The 19,338-nt window shown below is 43.3% G+C and overlaps 1 protein-coding gene across 1 annotated transcript; it reads right to left on the bottom strand.

The window, feature by feature from the left end:
- Window positions 1–2,687: 2,687 nt before the first annotated feature.
- Window positions 2,688–18,363, bottom strand: LOC310992076 (centrosome and spindle pole-associated protein 1-like; the record flags this gene model as incomplete). Its single annotated transcript, XM_083980053.1, has 28 exons — window positions 18,318–18,363; window positions 17,323–17,436; window positions 16,674–16,746; window positions 16,371–16,474; window positions 14,993–15,061; window positions 14,501–14,811; window positions 14,262–14,362; window positions 13,914–14,010; window positions 13,356–13,413; window positions 12,700–12,971; window positions 12,487–12,605; window positions 12,215–12,356; window positions 11,821–11,932; window positions 10,090–10,237; window positions 9,811–9,969; window positions 9,256–9,368; window positions 8,830–8,979; window positions 8,595–8,738; window positions 6,872–6,985; window positions 6,557–6,623; window positions 5,681–5,795; window positions 4,939–5,078; window positions 4,715–4,843; window positions 4,434–4,474; window positions 4,288–4,348; window positions 3,461–3,570; window positions 3,224–3,362; window positions 2,688–2,860 (listed from the first exon to the last, which is right to left on the bottom strand). Exons 2-28 carry the CDS (start codon window positions 17,419–17,421, stop codon window positions 2,688–2,690), a joined length of 3,360 nt encoding a protein of 1,119 aa, XP_083836179.1. The 5' UTR covers window positions 17,422–17,436; window positions 18,318–18,363.
- Between the last annotated feature and the right edge of the window lie 975 nt (window positions 18,364–19,338).

Raw genomic sequence — 19,338 nt, 5'->3', positions numbered from 1 at the left:
TGGCAGGCTAGACGCTGACGGAGGAAGGTGCAGCCTGGCTTTTGGGTTGGGCTGCTGGGAAAGTTAAAGACCATAAAATTAGTTTGGAGCAATAAATTGTTTCAACCAACTGAGGGGTTTTTGCCTGGACAATCAATTTTTGGATGAAGTTGCTAGCCACGCTATGCTGCTGTGGCCTTCCTGAGTCAGTGTAATGCTGAGCTGGATGCAGTGTGTGTGTGTGTTTGTAGGTATATTGACACTGGGGTGTCTGGGTGAGTAATGGGGGCGTAGCAGAGTTTAGATGGCTTCTATCCTCCTTCCTATCCAGTGCCGGAGAAGGTCATCACTCATACAGACAGAGAGGGAGAGAGAGGAGAGAGAGAGGAGAGTGACGGTGCGCGTCCAGGCAGGAAAGAGAGAGTGTGAACAAGTGAATGTGCGAGCGAGTGTATACGTATATATGTGTGTGTGTGAGAACAGAGCGATGGTACTAGGGGGGTGGGATGAAGAGCGATGGAGGAAGAATGAGAGTCGGGGGTTGGACAGAGGGAGGTGGAGAACGTGTCTGTACTCGAGCATGCAAGAAAAGTCTCTCTTTTGGGACACGACAACCACAACCACGGCCTCCAACTATGACAAATGCTTTTTATGTGAGGACTGTTGTCGGCCACTGGCTCAGCCAACTACAAAGCCCTAAAGCCTCACTAAGACTAGACAAACACTCCAGTCTGTGGCTTCACTGCAAACCCCAGACTGAGTGACCACACAGCAGTCACACACTTATCTAGATACTGTACAGACTTTTGGCTGGTTTAGGTAATTATAGACTCTCTCTTTTTTTTTTTAGGTGGTAATGCTCATCTTGGAGTTGTGTCATTACTCGTTGTGTGTGCTCTGTTTTGTTGAATTTATGTGTGGGTGGAAGAAACCGACAAGCCAGAACTTCCCTGGTAAACAGTCCTGCTTTTATGTAGTACTTTTGTCAGAAAATCAAACCCACAAGACAAGTCATAAACAAACAGCTGCAGGCGCTACAGCTTTTCATTTTCCTGTTCTCGGTTGTTTTGCTTTGGGTGGATGATGAGCTCCCTGGGCCTTACTGAACAAAGACGAAAGAAAAAGAAAGAGATACCAGTCGACCTTTAAATGGTTTTCACCTCCTTCTCTCGATAATCTGAGGAGTTCAGTTTTAATGTGTCGGTCTTTACTTTTACCAAATAGACATTACGGAGGTTGTAATTTAGAGACAAAGCCTGGGGCTGCTCCACAGACACAATAATGTGATGACTCAGAGACCCACTCACTGGGATATGAGAACATTTGCTCTTTAACTAGAGAGACTCTTTAACTGGAAGCTCATCACCGTAAAACTCAACTGAGTGAAGTCAAGACTTCAGAGTGGACAGCCGTAGCAGCCCTTTGAGGCTCTCCCTGAAGTGATTGGCCCATTGCCATAATCCCTATAGTTTTAGGAGTAGGTTTGTTACCTTTAATTGTCGGTGCAAGCTATTTTTAGAACGGCGGAGCAGAGCCGCAAGCTGCTCAGAGCTACGCTACGGAGGCTAATGGGATTTCTTGGTTTCCCTCATCAAACTCATCAAATACACAATCCAACTACTTCAAAACGCTCTGGTAGACGAGTTGTGACCTGCACATTCACCACGCTGAGATAATAATGGAGTTGTTTTAGAGGTAAATTCATACAAAACCGCTGATGCGCATTCCTGTCGGGGGCAATTGTCGACAAGCAGTCTCTGCATTTGCCTCTAAAACAACTCTGTCTTGTAACGTTCCGTTATTATTTCATAGCGTGGTGAATGTGCAGGTCACAACTTGTCCACCAGAGCGTTTTGGAGTTGTTGAATTGTGTATTTGATGAGGGAAACCAAGAAATCCCATTACCCTCCGTAGCATAGCTCGCGGTTCTGCTCCACTGTTCTAAAAATAGCTTGCAGGGACAAATAAAGGTAACAAACCTACTGCTATGACTATAGGGATCATGGCAATGGGCCAATTTGCCAAAATGTTGAACTATCCCTTTAAGGAACAGTTTTACTGCCAGAACAGCACAGTATAAATTCACACTGAATCAGACAATCTTAGCTCACACTTCATCTCACTGAATCCAGGGCCAATGAGATCCATGATGATGCTCAGTCTTTTCATCATCACTAAATCCACTCCTGCTGTCAAGTTGCAGGTTTTGATTTGTGTCCACGGCCTCATCTGACTCACTCCTCAGTGTCAAACTCCTGTGGCTGCCAGCGCAGCAGACCACCAGCGCTACAGAGAACTGTCCTCCTCTCCTCCACTGTTTTATCACCTGCTGAAAACTACGGCCAAAGTCTCTCTCCTGCGTCTTGCTGCTCTCCGCCTGGACCTCCTCACCTTCTCCTTCCTGGCTGAGTAACTGAACTTGAACTAGAAATGAACTCAAGTTAACAAAAAGTCAGGTTCGCAGTTAGCACGTTGAAGGAAGCTATGATGCAAATCAAAATACATGGAAGATAATTAAAATAATTTATTAAAAACATAATTTAATTTTAGAACATATGAGTTCACACCATTTCATGTAAACACTGATGTTTAAAAACAGTACATAGCATCTTTCAGACATTCATACCAGTTCATCGGTGGCTTCTAACCAACCATAATCCTGTCGTTTAAAGACAGTGAAGTCCGTGTTACTGGAACCTCTCAGGGTCCTACGTCACCAACCGCTCCCTCCTCAACGGCCGGTCCAAACATTTCAGTGTGTCCGATGTTCCTGGCCGCATCCAGGGATCCGTGGCGACGGTTTCTACGGAGCTCTGGCGGTGACGGTTGCGAGGAGAAAAGTGAGGAGGGGGGGAGTCGTCGTCAGAAAAGTCCACTGGTCCTGAAGGAGGAGCAGAGAGACACCAGTCAGACGCTGCAGGAATCACATTGCCCTGTTTTTCTTCCTGCAGAAGCCACTGGGTTTGGTATGTGGACAAATATTTGTTGTATAAAAAATGTTAATGCTGTTCTTTATCCAACTAGAATAAACACTTTCCACGGGTATTTGAACACTGGCTGAGTGTAATCACCTCTGGGCTTTTGAAACCCATTAAAGCTCTTATGCAGAATTTTAATTCATGATTATGAAAAATACTCTACTGCTTTCATGAAAAATTGCTTTTGCTGATATTTGTTTACCTACAACAAAACCTAAATCACACAAAACATAACCACCAGCAGTGATCAATCTTTCTTGTCGCACCTGCAGTGTTGCCACGACGACTCAAAGCCATCAGGCGGCTGTTCCCGCCCCGGCTCCTCCCGTCTCCCCTCTGCTCCACCTCCTGCTGCAGCCTGGAGCCTGCGTAGTCGTCGTGTTGGCCAACGGAAGTCGCTCGCTCCTGAAAGAACCCACAGGACGACAAATCAAGACAATGACGTTGCAGCTTGCTTAATCCTGGCTGTTCTGAACATGGTGGTGTGTAAAGCAGAGCAGCACCTGGAAGTGCTGTGAGTGTTTGGCCAGCCTCCTCCTCTCCCTGGCCGACAGCTGGGGCATCTTCTTAAACTCGGGGGTGCGGGGCACTGGAAAGGCGTCGCCTAGGGGGTCTCAACACAGCAAAAACAAAATAAGAAACTTAGAGAATTCTTGGTCCAACATCCTTCTGCTTGGTTCCACTCCTTTCTATTTACATCATCCTGTTGACAATCAATGTTAACGGCTACACTCGAGATCTAAATTTGTTTTAAAAGATATATTCAACCTAGGTTACTTAAACATCTTAGTCTGTTACCTGTGACGAACTACAAACTTTTGAGCTTTACAACTGACTTTGAAGAACACCGAATTGTTTGTGTTGGGTGGTCTGAGAGAAGATGTGTTTGTAAAATATGTATAACAGCCCCACAGAGCGACGTATGGAGCAGCAGCAGCAGATGCTACAGCTAAGAACAAACATCCACTGTCATTAACAGTTTGAGCACAGACTGGACAGAAGCTGCTGAAGTCTGCTCACTAACTCATCTGCACCGTTGGTGTTGACAAGACGTCAGCCTGACTGCAGGAGACGGCTGTTAGCTTAGCGTTAGCTCCACGGCAGGAACACATGAAATAAAGTAGAGTCTGCACACTTACTTACACTTACTACAAGTAATGTGTTGTGTGGTGTGCGCAAAGTAGACACTTCTGTATGTCATACAGCTTAAGTGAATAATTTAGAGCAAGTAACCACTGCATAAAACAGAATACAAACTTAATTCTATCATTCAATTAAAAAAAATAATAGTAGGTAAGTACTGCTTATTTTGATTTCATGGTGGTCTTACCAATGAACGCGCTCTCTGACTCCAGCAGAGAACCTCTTGCAGATCCTCCCATCACACTTCTCTGCAACATAAACACACAACTCTTTTCATAATTCATTTGTAATGTTGCTACAGCGTGTACAACAAAGAATTTCCTCTCAACTCACCAGATAGTCATTTTGCCGTGGCGGCGACAGGTCAAAATAATCTGGAACACAAGAAGGACATTGTTTACTGTCTTTTATTGCCCCACTGTTAATAAAACATGTAAAGACTCATGGAGCAGCTGTCACTGTGCAGATCATTTCCTCTGATACGAATCACCAGATAAAGATACATTTATGAATCCTCAACGTTAGAAAGTTATTTCCAGCGGTCACCCTGCAAAATGAACTGTCTGCTGCAAAAGAATCATATAAAAAAGAAAAAAAACATGAAGTGCTCTTACCGTCCTGAACTGTGGACCTCTGGCTTCCAAGCTGCTGATATGGATCCCTGTAGTTGTGCCTCCTCCTGCTGCTCACACCCACGTCCTCTAGTTTAGGAACCTCACTGGAGCTCAGCCTGGACCTCCCATCTGACTCACAAATGCACACACCGAATGTTACTGGCTGTCTGATAACATTGACTTGTGTTGGAGTTCAATTAAGAACTCTAAAAGCGGTGAACCACCTGTGTATTTGAGCTGAAGCGAGTCGTGGATGCGCGTCAGGTTTCTGGGCTCCATGTTTCTGGAGGTGGGCCTTCGCACAGGAGCCTGGAGCCGCAGCCTGGCCATGTCAAACACATCCACCTCAGGGCGCTCCCGATGTCTGGACACATTCACACAAACAAACCTTAACACACACTCACACAGCCGCTTTAGATTAACCTATAAATGCCCCAGCACAATATAGTAGCTATTCAGTACTGTACATGTAATGTGGGCATTTTGCCCTTTACCATTGCCTTTATGACCATTTCAAATATAAAGCAATTACCTTCAGATATTTTTTTTAATTACATATCCATTACCTTTATGCATGTAACCATCAGTCCATTATTTTAAACTATTTCAATTGTTGATCCATAACCTTCAGTTATCCATCGCAATCATTTCTGTCAGTTTTAGCCGTCTAACCTCTCCATCTCCACACATGGTGCTCAGGTGATCAGGCTTACTCAATATGAGGATTTAGTTTCTTTCTTTTCCAGTTAGTTTACATTCATGGTCAGACCTGTGTGAACTCAGTTGTCCACCTTCCTTTATTTTCACCGCAACTAAACACCTGGAAAAGTTCAATGATAAAATCTTAAACAGGTGTGATGCTCTCATAGTGACAAAACCTGTCCATCGACAGACGCATATAAACTCAAAACCACTTGTGAATATTATCAGGTTTCAGTCAGTGAGTGATGCTCCACCAGATCTGACCTGTCACTCAGAGGAGAATCTAACTCCTCCCAGTCGCCCTGCTGCAAACGTTTTTGTTCGCTGTGAAGCTGCCGACGCAAAGCTGACAGCTCGCTGAACACATCGCGCTGGTCCCCTGAAAACACACACACACATAACAACATCAATTCTCAGAACAAACCTTTAACAACTAGATAATATCACAGATGTGAACCATTAAAGGTCCAGTGTGTAATATTTTACAAGTGTAAAATTGCTATAAAATAAAATCTGTTTGGTTTTCGTAGCCTTATAATTCTTCTTTTATATCTTATACTGTATATCCACCGTTTTCCGAACGTCAAAAACGTAAGCTGGTTTTGCTCTTCCGGTGGAATTTTATGCATGGATTATTATTTTTTTTTTTCAATGAAAATCTGTAAAACACATGGATCATCACACCAGCTTTTAACAATGGATATCACAAATTCACATCCGTGTTAAAAGCCAGCGTTTATAGATCCATGCATTTACCACAACTATGACAATGACTGAAAACTATGGAAACATAAACGTAAAATTACACTGAAAATGCAAAACCGGCTTCCGGTTTTGACCATAGATGACGTTCAGAAACTTGTGGATAGTGTCACCATCTTGCGCGGCTATGTTTGTACGGAATGGAAAATCCAGCCAACCAGAGAGCACGTTTCAAGAGTTTCACGTTCATAAATAAATAGAATTATTTAATAGATAAATAATAGAATCGGAATGCTAGACGTCACTGTTTTCCCCTCATTTTACACACTGCAGATTTGTTTTGTTAGGGTTTAAGGGTTATCTATCTAAACTAGCATTTACTGATCCAAGTGAAGTGCACATACCAGTATGTGTGTGTATATGCATGTACTGTAGTACCTGCGGCTCGAAGCTGGTTCCTACAAGCAGGGACGGGAGGGGACTGGAGACCAGACAAAGAACGCTCCTGAAACACAGAAAGAAGGTATGAAAAGAGAGAGATACACAGCAGGAGAGAAAACACATCATTAACCTTTATTTATCCAAGGTACGAGCTGCTGAGAAAACATCCTCTGTCATAGAGAGAAAGAAAGTTTTTGTCAAATCAAAACAAGAGCACATTTTTTAAAGCAATGGGGACAAGTAGGATACCTGTGGAGATTATGTGTGTGTGTGTGTGTGTGTTTGTGAGAGAGAGAGAAGAGAAAGACTCACAGACAGGGGGGCAGTAGAGTGCTGGCTGTCAACAGTCGGGGGTCTGGGGCTGTACTGTTGTAGCCCATGTTTCTTCTGCAGGGTGGGGATTGGAGGCGAAGGCTCCCTGTGGACCTAAAGAAAACACCGTCTCCCATTCACTACATTACACTTTACTAGAGTGGCTCCACACAGTGACAAGAAGTAATCGACTGAACTTTCTCAAGGTTTTATTTCAAACAGAGCTGCTGCAAAAAACTGGCTGACATATTCAACCGAGAGGGGACAAACGACTGTAGAACGCTGTGTGGTGTTTGATCATTCATTAGAAACCCATTAATCCATAGCACATTACCCATCCCCGCTGTAGTGGGTGCTGAGGGTCCATGGTCTGATGAATACATCCGACAAATTACCCTTACAAAAATGACCTGTCTGGATTTCTTCCCTTTAGTTTGATCGATAAAAGTGTCGAGCAGAAGGAGAGCCTCAGGGCTCAGGTCTGGTGTGTGGCTGTAGCTTCACACAGGACTGGAAGACCTGAGGCCGCCTCTGATCAAACATCTTCATCTTTACTGTTTATCTTCTGGACAATACAAGCATTGGATCGTTTATCAGAGAGGAGATGAGAGGGTTTTATCTTTGTCACTGCTGACATCTCCTTAAGAGGAACATGCGACTAAAATTGCGCAGCTGGGATAGACCGGTTTCTTGTGTAACAATACTAGGTGCACGCACAACCAGGGGGCAAAAGACTGCTCGGAGTGAAGTGATATCAATGTAGATGCCGTATGGTTTGTAGGGCTGGGTACTCGCTCGGCTTGGGCGATATCCGAGTGCCATTTAACTACTCGGATACTCGCACGACCTGTCCATCTGCCTGTGTGAGAGAGAGTCACGGCCGCCACAGACTCGTTTATTAATGGGAAACGCTGGATGCACTGGTTGACCCATATAATATTCCCAGTGACAAATGGATTTCAGATAAAGTATGTTTGTGTGTGTACACAAACGACAATTTGCGTGCATATAAGTCTTTATGTGCAAAACTTTTTATTATTTTTAATTTATATTATTTTTTAGTTTTATAACACCGGTGCTGCACAGACTCTCGCCGCCTTTAGGACCTTCGGGACGCCAATCCGACCTTTTAATGGCCTGGAGCCATAATCTTCTTCCTTTTTTTGGCAAACGGATGAGATCCCCTCGGGATATTATACAATTTCCCTCCATCTTTTTGTCGGTTTGTGCAGTTAACAGCACAACAACTCCTTGTCCTTTTCTTTTGCTGCTTGACTCCGCTTGCAAACAATGAGAAATGTCCCACTTGGCAAAAAATGTAGCAATAGTTATATTTTTTAAACAACATTCAGACTAGTTTTTAAATGTTACTTAAAGGGATACTTCACCCAAAATCCAAAGGATTCACCAATTTCCTAACTTTGGAAGTTAGCAGAACGCTTTTTGAGTTCAGGGGGGGGGGGGGGGGGGTCCGGCTGGCTAAGGATTTTGGACGATTCAAAAGTGAGCACAATCCGCCGCCATTATATGAAAATCCGTCACCAGTCGGACCCCCCCCCTGGAACTCCAAAAGCATTTTGATGACTCTGAAAGTTCTCCAAACCCTTCCTTGGCATGACGGTGAGTAGAAAATTGGTGAATTGTCGATTTTGAGTGAAGTATCCCTTTAATTGCAGCGCAATGGTGTTTTGTCAAGTGGCTGTGGAGACATCAGTGGACTGACCTCCTCCACACGGGCCTGCCGCTCCCTCTCATACTGCCTCCTCAGAGCAGCGTTCTCCTTCTCTTCTGCGTCCTTCTTCTTCCAGTCTGCTTCCTTCTTCCTCTGTTCAGCCAGCTGGATAAGCTCTTCATTCTTAGCCTTTTGCTGTGAGACACAGACAGGAATGGATTTAGATTATTTTCCTGTAAAAATCTAGGTCCAAACACTGTCCATGACGATGCTTTTAGCCCTTCACCTCCATTTCCTTCCGTTTCTTCCTGTCCTGTTCCTCCTCGTACTCTCTCTGGATGCGAGCCCTCTGCTCTGCCAGCCTCTTCTCCTCTTTCTCCTCCTCCAGCCTGGTCCGTTCCCTCTCCTCGGCCTTTTTACGCATTTTCTCATCAATCTGTTAACAAACACACATTGAACGGGGATCAAAAATCGATTAAAAACGAACATAAAAAAATACTCACACAACAAGTCTGATTTGGCTGTGAAGTTGAAGAAGCAAAACTATTTCTGGACTTGTTATCTCAAATTTACTTGCACTGTTCCACATGCAGCTAGCTCAATTTCAGGAGAACACAATCTCTAAAGTGCAGTCGGCTGCCAGCGGGAGCGATGCTGGACGGGGCAGCCTTCCATACAAACAAAAAGTACCGTCGGCTGTTTGAAGCGGTACCTGCTGTTTGAGGTAAGCTTTGTACTTGTCCTGCTCCTGGAGCTGGTGCTGGGTGGGCTGGTTGGCAAACACATTGCCTCTGGCAAACTGGGGGGTTTGGGCGTGGGTGAAACCTGCACAAAGAGGAAAACAGGGAGAAATTAAACTGTGAGTTTGATCAATGAACCCCTCTTTTCTAAATAATGTTCCTCCCAGACCAGGAGGAAAAATCAGAGCTAGTCTTATTTTTCTCCCCGGTCACATCATTAACAACAGCTCAGTATGACATGGCAGCTAAGGTCTGTGCTTCACCTTGTCACTGGAGAAACAAACTTGTAAACCTAAATGAGTCACAGAGTCTGGCAGACGACACTCAGTGTCTGTTTCTCTCTCCTTTGCTGATGCTGTAACAATTAAACTTTCAACACTGATGTTTTAATCAGGCTCACAAAGCGCTGCAGAGACATTATCAGAGCTCTGTCCGTAAGACATTTATTTTCCCAGCTGCTAAATGCTAAGGTTTTTCCAAACGGCAAAACCGCTGCTAAATAAATCAAGGATAAATCTGGTCGCTACCGTCGTGGATGCTGCACTCTGCTACAGTACCAGAGACCCTCTCGTTGGGGTCGGGGGGCTCCGCCTGGTGTAGCGTCATGGCGGCCGTGGCTCTCCTCTGCCACTGCTCTGGGTTGCTGTAGGCCTCCTCATTCAGCTTGTGCATCTGGTTGAGGTCAGCTGGCCAACAGGAAGTACAAGTTAGAAGCATATTAAATCCTCTGTATCGGCATTATAAGGTCCAAGATTTAAAAAAAAAAAAAGAAGAAAAAAAAAGAAGAGACTACAGTTGGGACCTACCAATGAGATTCCCAGTGCTGTCTCTGAGAGGGGCTCCTCCTCCCCCTCGCCCCCAGGGCTGGTGGTTCTTCATGTCGGCCTCCAGCTGGGCCTCGTGACGCTCCCTCTCCACCTGCTCCAGGCGCCTCCTATGCTGCTGTTCCTGGATCTGCAGAATAGTATTTTCAGTTGCAACAACGTCCTCGTATTATAACAATCTTTGATTTATTTTTGTTTTCTCTCAGTAGTATCTGCATTTATCATTACTGTGTACAGCTACAACTGTATTAAGGAGGAACTATGCAGGATTTTTAGCTTAACTATGCATTTTTACCTTAATTAAACAGCTTTGCAGTAATTGTGATGGTTTAATAAATGACTTGTAGTGTGTTACGGGGGGAACAGAGGCTCTCTGCCTTCCACTGAGCGTCTCTTGGATGAAAAACAACTTTGCAAGATCAGCGCTGCCGCCCCCGTGTCCCACCTCTCATCTCTGCGCACCGTAACACTGACGCGCCCCGTAAACTGTAATCTCTTGTTGATGACAGATTAAACTACACAAATATACAGATTGTAACATTGTATATGATGCATAGCATTATCTGCCGCTCTATTGATTGATTTCTCCCCGGCTTCCTTGTAAACAAATGCACATGGCCAGGAGGAGGGTTAGCAAAACCGAGGAAAGGCGATCGGACTTGTATAGTTCCCCTACATACCGATTAGGAGTTATGAATATTCATCAAGGTGCTTCCTGTGTAAATCCAAATCTATCTAAAAAACTAGCCAACTGTTTTTTTTACACATACAAGATACATTTACATGGTGTAATAATGATGCAAGAACAACTGCTCAGTATAAGATTAAATATGGTAACGTCATTTTAACCTTTTGATAGAAGCAGCAGGTGCAACTCATGAGCCGTCGGTTATGAAACATTTGAAGGATTGCTGAAATGATCGTGTGTGTTGCAAAAATGCCTGGAAGGAGCTAACAAGCTGAGGAGAAGGGTATAGAGAGGATCTCTGTTTCTATATATAGAGGGACAATAGGAGGAAGTGGGAGGGGATTGAGGTGGCACTGCAACATAAACCAACACCTAAATACAAGCACAAACACTTCTACAGCCAACTCCATCATGGACACATTACTGAGGATCTAAGAGCTAATTAACTCACACTGCACCTTTGTGTCTTTACAAGATCAGTTTTACCTTGTTATAAAGCTTGCCGCTCCCGCTCCTGGAAGCTTCCTGCCAACATATCAGCCACTAGGATGTAGTGAATTAAACCCATCTTTTAAGTTTACTGTCACTATTCAGCTTAGTCTCCCTGCTACTGCTGTTTCCAATTTACCTTTACCTAAGTCAAGATGATATTGGTTATACACAACTAAAGGTATCTGACAACTGCAATCACAAATCTGTAATCTTAACCCTCATCTTTCAGTGTATGCAGTACAAACATTTAAAAAGTAGATCACATTCAGTACTTCCACAACAATACTACTCTGAAATGCTGTGAAATACGGTGAGTGTCTGGTGTTTTAATGATGTTTCTCCTTTTAGTCAATCCTCTGAATCTACTCTAATAAAAATAAACATTCATTAATAAAATCAACTTGATATTTGATATGTCACTAGAATATATTCTTGAACTAGAACCAGAGTTCCTTGTTATTGTAATTCGAATGATGATGATGGGGAAATAACCAAATCTAAAAACTGTTTTGTTTTGTTTTTTCAAAACCCACCTGTTCTTTGAGAGCATCTCTGTAGGTCAGTATCCTGTCCCTGGTTGCCCCGGATCTCTCTGAGGGGAAAACCCTGAGCTGTGAGTCCCCAGCAGAAGCTTCTTTGTTTGGCCTGTCAGGAGAGAAGCAAAGTCAGAGCGCTCACATCCAACCATGAGTTGAGCTTTACTTGTTTAAATAAGAATGTCTCATTTACTAAAAACTAACAACGCAATCACTTTGTCTCGTTAAAATGTCATCTAGCATGTAAATTTCAGCCACTAGTGTTTTCTGCAATTTATGGGGCATTTCAAGCTGGTTTCAAATTTAGGGATACAGATATTGGCAATTAACTGTTTTCTGATTGTCTCATGCTCCGGGACAAAACACTCAAAGGTCAAGAGGAGATATTTACTGAATTGGTGGCTCGGGGAAGCTGCTTCCACTGTGCTGACTGTGAGGGCTGTGGTTACCAAACTGGCTGTGCACACCTCCCCCTGGTGGTTGGTTCCAGTAGGACATGGGAAGACCGGCGCCAGGTACAGACAAATGACCGTCTGGACAGAAAAATGAAATGTTAGAATAATAACAACGCCACTTAATATTGTATTTTTTTTATAGCCTGCAATAAATATTTCCACTTTAGCCATTTTAATATGATAATTAACAGAGGGAACCAGTGCTTACAGTAGGCCATGTTCGGCTCAAGCAGGTTTCTGTTGCCATAGCAGTGATGAGGTTCTCCATACGGGCTCCTGTAAGCTTCACTGACGGTCAACGGAGGATGTGGATGGAACAAAGGAAGTCTGGGGAGAAATTAATAAACAAATCTAAAACTTTCTGTTTTCTGGCTCTTTTCAGTCACCATGCAGTGTATAGTATATGAGATATGAGGTTTACCTGGGAGTGTCCATGGCTCTGGAGAAGGAGGGAGCAGCAGGCTGACTGCTGGGAGATAAACCTCCTCCTCCCAGGCCCAGGGAAGAGCTGTACTCCAGGACGGGGGACTGGAAGGCCACATGGGGCTGCTCAGGAGGAGGCATTTCTCTCACGCCAATCTTCTCATTACCGGGTAGACCTCTGGACGAGGATTCGCTCTCTCCTGTTGCTGAAGGCTCCAAAATCTGAGGATTTTTTCTCCTGCTCAGACCAAACTGCCTGATTCTGTCCGGCTGGTTTGTGGATCGGAAAGAAGTGAAAAAGAGACAAACGTCCTTACTGCTACTCATGGATCAGCATTGGCAGGATAATAACAATGTATACTAAAAAGAAACTCCAATTCAATTATGACTGTATTTTCTGAACGACTGATCAGATTAGTAAGTTAACATCAATCCTATCTAGGCACTATGACTCTGGCCTTTTACCTTGTTTTGAATAAAAATATCATTAACACAGACATTGCATTCCTCACAGATCACGTTCCTCAAAGATCACGTTCCACAAATAAAAAATAGACAAAGTGGTCAGCGAATTTGATGTTTTTATCCACTGACTGATGTTAAAAGTTATTTTACCCAAAGTAAATCAGAGTTGGTTGTCAGGTGCCAGCTGACCTGTTTCTCAGGATCATTTGCCCCGGTTGCAGCAACTTTCAGCTCCAAGTCTTTCTCCCTGCAACCAGAACATACATTACAGATGTTACTGACATTACGCATCGATGGGGAGTTTTAAGAGAGCGCGGAGATGTCCAGTTCAAGAGGATAAAGGGATTTTGACTGACACAATAACAGTGGCCAGGATGATAACTGCCTATAAATTATAAAGAGCATTTAAAGGGATCGTTTTTTGGAAAATTGGCCCAATCCCATAATCCCTATAGTTTTAGGAGTAGGTTTGTTACCTTTAATTGTCGGTGCAAGCTATTTTTAGAACGGCGGAGCAGAGCCGCGAGCTAGAAACCAAGAAATCCCATTAGCCTCCGTAGCGTAGCTCTGAGCAGCTCGCGGCTCTGCTCTGTCGTTGTACTGCTTGTGGTACTAGAAAAGTATGTTTTATCTACAGTTGTGGCAACCGCAGGTCCCTCTGAATGTGTAACACCTAACTGCCCAAAATGTTACCATTGTTTAGTTGTTTCATTGTCCATGAAAAGTCAAACATCCCTGGCACACTACCTCTTCTTGTTCCTGTGCTGTTCAGCTATCTGCTCCTGCAGCTCCTGTCTGTAGCGCTCCTTCCTCTTCCTCACAGTCTCATCTGTATCAGCTGCTCCTGGAGTGACAGGACATCATTTACAAAGAGCTCATCACTTTGTTGGAGTTATTGGTAAAAGCTAAGAAAAAAAAGGTGGAGTGTGTTTCTTCAATATGTCAAATTTGTGATTTATCAGTTTGGAAAACTAATACGAAGAAACTCTTTATCAGTAACTCACAGCACTATCGTTAATCAGATTCAATCAAGTTATAAATGTTCATCAAATGCTGCATTTTTGTACAGGTGAAAAATGTAAAACATCCTTTAACCTATTATCAGGCCAGTGGCGAACTCAGCCTCCTCATTTTTTGTCAGTACTCTCAATCTCCTGCCTTCTCTGGCAAACCCTGCAGGATTCTCCCTCTTTTCCCTGGGAAATGAAATAAAAACATTGGAAGAAATGCATGAATGCAGGCAAAGAAAGCTATGATTCTAATTTAGTTCATACTTAACACACACACACACACACACACACACAGAGGAAACGGTGGATAATTTCCCCAGGTACCTGCTGTCTGTCTTATTGGTTCGTCTTTTCTCATAGCTGGCCTCCACCTCTGTGTATCTGCGCCCTCTGCCTTCCATCAGCTCCAGCTGCTCTTCCTCCGATTCCTCGTCCACTGGCCTCCCCAGTCGGTCGTGAGACCTGGGCGTCAGTAATAAGTGGCGCTCCTCCTCCTCAGGACAGAAAGTCTTCACCTCAGCGAGGCGCAGCGCCCTGTGCAACCCCTTGTTCTCCTCTGTCAGAATGGCTGCATCTTTCTGTGAAGAGGCTCTGTGTTTGGGGAGAATATCTGTCTGGTCCGCATGCAGGTGTTGCTATAGGAAACATGATTGTGTCAGTAATTATTAATGAGGAAGGTATTAGGTCAATTTGTGATATGCCGTTAACTTGCACATCCTAAAGTTTTGGAAAAAACAATTATCGTGACAGGCCAAAGATTTTTTTTTTTTTTTTTTAAGTTTATCCTATTTGCAATCATTAAAAGGAGATATTTACCTTGACAGACCTCCTGTTTTCAAGGTGGATTAATGGTCCAACTTCCGCATAGTCCCCAAAGTGTTTTTTCTGTAAAATAAAATGCTACCATCAGTATTGTGAATTTTACCCCAAGGAGCTGAACGGAGCTAAAACCTGGGCCACAACCCACCTGTACCTGCCTGTAAAACATCATTGTAAATAATATCCAACGTTAAAGTTAAATATCTCAAATTCCACTGCAACACATTCAGTATACAAAGTTAAATACTGGTACTGCTACAGTACTTAACCATCATTGCATCACCAGCCGTTTAGAATAGAAAAGCCTTTACTGTCATTGAACAAGGATGTTTAACAAAAAAAAAAAAAGGACAACATCAGAAGAATAATAAATAAAAACATACATACATGATAATGAATATTAGTAGTAGTAAAAAAAAAAAAAAGGTATATATTGTACTAACTGGCACTTCTGGTTCATCAGCCTGATGGCCCAGGGATAGAAACTTTTTTTTAACCTACCAGACTTGACAAGAGCATCAGCCATCGTTGCATTTGCAGGACAAGAGGTTATAAATAGCAGCAGCACTAGCTGTTCAGGACAGACTGGACGCTACAGTGACTCGGTATGAGAAAATGATGGGACAGGCCGGCCTGGATGGGGCTATCTTCAGTAGAAGAATAGAAGTAAGAGATGAAGCAGCAAAATAAGGCTGCTGCGCTGCCCTCTGTAGCCAGGGACAGTTCCTGACAAGTACAGGAATCCGTTTTGATGCAGAGCAGCTTAAACTGCTGTTAAAGCTAATAGTGTCTATGGAACAATACAGCTCCTTTCATTTTGCCTCATGACTGACATCCAACTGAATTCAAATACCTGGTAAACACGTCTTATCTTGGTGATGTGATACTCACAGACTGTACCTGTACAAGCTGCTGAGGATACCTGAACACCATATGGATTAAGGGATACTGAGAGCAGCAACTGTCCTAAGGCTGCTTCATTTCATGACCTCATTTGGAAAGGTCTTTGAAATAGGACAAGGACTAACACACTCTCAGCCTAGAAATGCTGACTTCATTGGATCCATTCTTGGAACACAGCTTTTTTTGTTTTTTTTGTTTTTCAGAACATAATTCATAATGCAGAACTGCAAACACTACACACAGCTTTGTTTTTATAGGACCTCTGCACAAGACAAACAAAGCCTTTCATACAAGTTGGCTGCAAACAGAAGTACTTTAGTTCCAATAGCTTATAATAGTAGATTAATGTCTCTAAATATCTATTGGATGTTTATCAACAGTTAATCCCACTAAAATGACAAAAAACAACAACCCTCAAGATCATCTGCTTCAGCCAAACGGATCAGTAAGTAGGTACGTCTGTGACAGTCACCTGAGCCATGTAGCGCCTGTAGTCCATACGGAGCTCATGCTGCAGCCTCTGCTTCTTCCTCTCATACTCCACGCCGAGTGGTAGACCCACACTGCAACTCTCCTCTGACAAAACACAACCATTAATATTTAATAGAGACACAAGGTGAAGAGTTTCATGCCAAAACAAGACAACTGCCGACAAACATCCACCGTAACAAACACTGTTCACATGGCAGCAAGACGTTCTCACGGTTTACAGTTACACTTAAAAGTCCATAAATCACAAGCATCAAAAGGAGGGGAATGCAGTCATTTACTGTACCTTTCCCCTGTGCTACAGACTTGGGTGGGATGTTCTCCTTAACTGTAGATGCACAGGCTCTGTGGGGTTTCACCTGTCAGTCAAAGGGAGGGGAACATAAGGCATTAAAACATGCACAATAGAATAACTGGAAAAGGGTCATCTCAATTCTATATAGCTTTCCATCGCCAACTAAGATACTGGAGCAAAATACTGTACTACGGTAAGTGGGATGTCATCTGGATTCATCTTTTTTGACCAGAGAGTGAAGTGACGTCTTATTTTGACCCCACATTGGTGAACAGGACAGACACAGTTGGCAACACAAAAAAACACTTTTTTAATAAGAGTAGACAAATAATTCCCACGGCGGCATGAGGAGAAAATCCCATCTCCATGGAGAAAGGTCAAAGCCAGCAGCAGGTTTGAACCCAGTATGTCCGTCTTGCTGTGAGGAGACGGTGCCAACACCACTATTGGCACCATGCCTGCCTGCTTTGATTAATGTATCAAGTCTTGTGCATGTTCTGGTGTTTTGTCATGAATAAAAACATAAATATTTGTTGATGAACCTAAATGATATATGATAAAATAAAGTCGTAAAAAAAAGGGGGGGGGGGGAAGCACTAGATCACCACCAATACCACCAATAGTCATAATTTAAACACACCTTTATTTCCATGTAGGGAGGGTCTTGTTCTAGATTGGCCTTATCCTCCGCCACTCTTGCCTTCCGTTCCCTGATGAAGTTGTCTAGCTCATCATCCATCTCCAGTTGACCCAGCTGGGAACACAAAATGCCATGCTTGCTTACATACACTGCGAAGACAGTTTTTATTTATGTAGAGGTTAAAAGACTAAGCTTTAAAGCTGATGACTGACTGAATGCGCACTGCCTTCAGTGCTCAGTCAGTGCTCTGCCATGGAGGGATAACTGTACACAGGCTTGATCCCAGCCAAACTCTACAGCTGCTCATCTCATTAATTAGCTCCATCCCAATCATCAATTTAATCATGTGCAAGCTGGGAAGAAAACTTAACCCATTTTGTACTGGGGTGAGACACTTTGCAGCTCACCTTTATTGTGTATTAACTGTGGAGATGATAAATCCAAGAAACATCAGGTTTTAGTCTTTAATGACTGTCTCAGGTGCTGTTAGACTGAAGCACAACAATAGGTACCACGTGTTTTAGCGACACTGAAGTGCCCCCATTCAGCTGATACTACGTGGGGTCAGATACATGTAGTTCATATTGATTCAGGGCCAAGCTGGCGATGATCATACAGTCTGGTGATGATACTGTCTCTTTAATTCCCTGTTGTTAGGCAACCATGATGAACAGCATAGCGTCACTTTCCTTACTGATAGATAACTTAACGGTTATCATAACATCGACGCCTTTGTGCGATTATGACAACTAATTCTGGGTTTAACTTAATTGTACGGAGTGTGTGTTTTTTAGTTAGTTAAGCGCAGAATTCAGACTACGTTAGCTAGCCTGTTAGCTTTAAAACAAAAATGTAAACCTAAAGTAGAGCCAATAATAACGGCACTTAAACTAGTAAAGCTAACCTCAGCTAACGACTAGCACCTTGTCCAGTCAGCATCAGCTGCCTGTGATAACTGTAGGTTTCACTGTCGTAAGTATAAAACAACAACTTACCGTTCAGCGGGGGTTGATTGTGACGTTACCGAGCACGGAAACGTTGGCTAGCTTGAAAATGTTGGCGGCGCCTGACCACCACAAACAAGTTCCTCACTAGGTCGCAGTACTTCCGGTGTGACGTATCAAAATAAAACCCCGTGAGAAACCGCTCGCAGCTGTCCGTTAACTCAATCATTGTCAACCCTGTTTCATAAGCTGTTTATGTTTCTTCTTTGAGAGTATGATGACGAGCTCAGGGCTCCAGTCTGCCCCTAAAATTTGAGTAATCATTACAAATGTTCAAGTTATGTAGGGGCCACTACGTTCCTAGTAAGAAAAGTTAGTCTGGGACCCTGGGTGAGCTAGTTTTAATTTTCGACCTCCATCATCAAACTAGTATTTCGTATGTATAATGCACTAAATGTGATTACTTTCTATTGTTTTCAATGAGCCCACCCATTAGAAATCAGATGACTCATGACATTACCTCCATGGCTCTGGTTACCTAGTCTCACCTTCACTGCGTCACTTGAATGCCCAGTGATCGCTGTGAGTGATCCCATGCTACTCTGATCCAGTTTCCGTAAACCTGATGAAGGACTGTTTGCTGCACCCTCGCCCAATTAATTGCTATGGCATTGGCACTCCATTAGGTCCATGCATTATCACTTAATGATTGCATACAGCAAGCAGTCTTCAAGTGCTCCTGGAAAGAGTACAAACATACTAATCTTATCTGTGCTGCAATGCATGGTTATTTAATGATAAAATTATCAAAGATCTTTTCACACTTTTTGGGTCCTCCCCATGACAAATTTTAGTACTCTTATTTTGAAGGCATGTTCCAATACTTCCTGTTGTAGTGTATGCTATTTCCAAACATGACAGATTCCGTCTCGGCAGTGAACGTCCCTTGATACCACTGGCGATTAAGTGTTGGTCCAACCCACCTCCACTTTAAACTCAACCCACTCTTTGGGGAACACAAGTTACATTCATGTCCTATAAATACAGCAAAAGCCTTATATTCACACCATTT

Source organism: Trachurus trachurus (assembly GCF_905171665.1).
Source record: "Trachurus trachurus genome assembly, chromosome: 10".
NCBI classification, from domain to species: Eukaryota; Metazoa; Chordata; class Actinopteri; order Carangiformes; family Carangidae; genus Trachurus; species Trachurus trachurus.
This window is presented reverse-complemented; position numbering and strand designations above follow the sequence as displayed.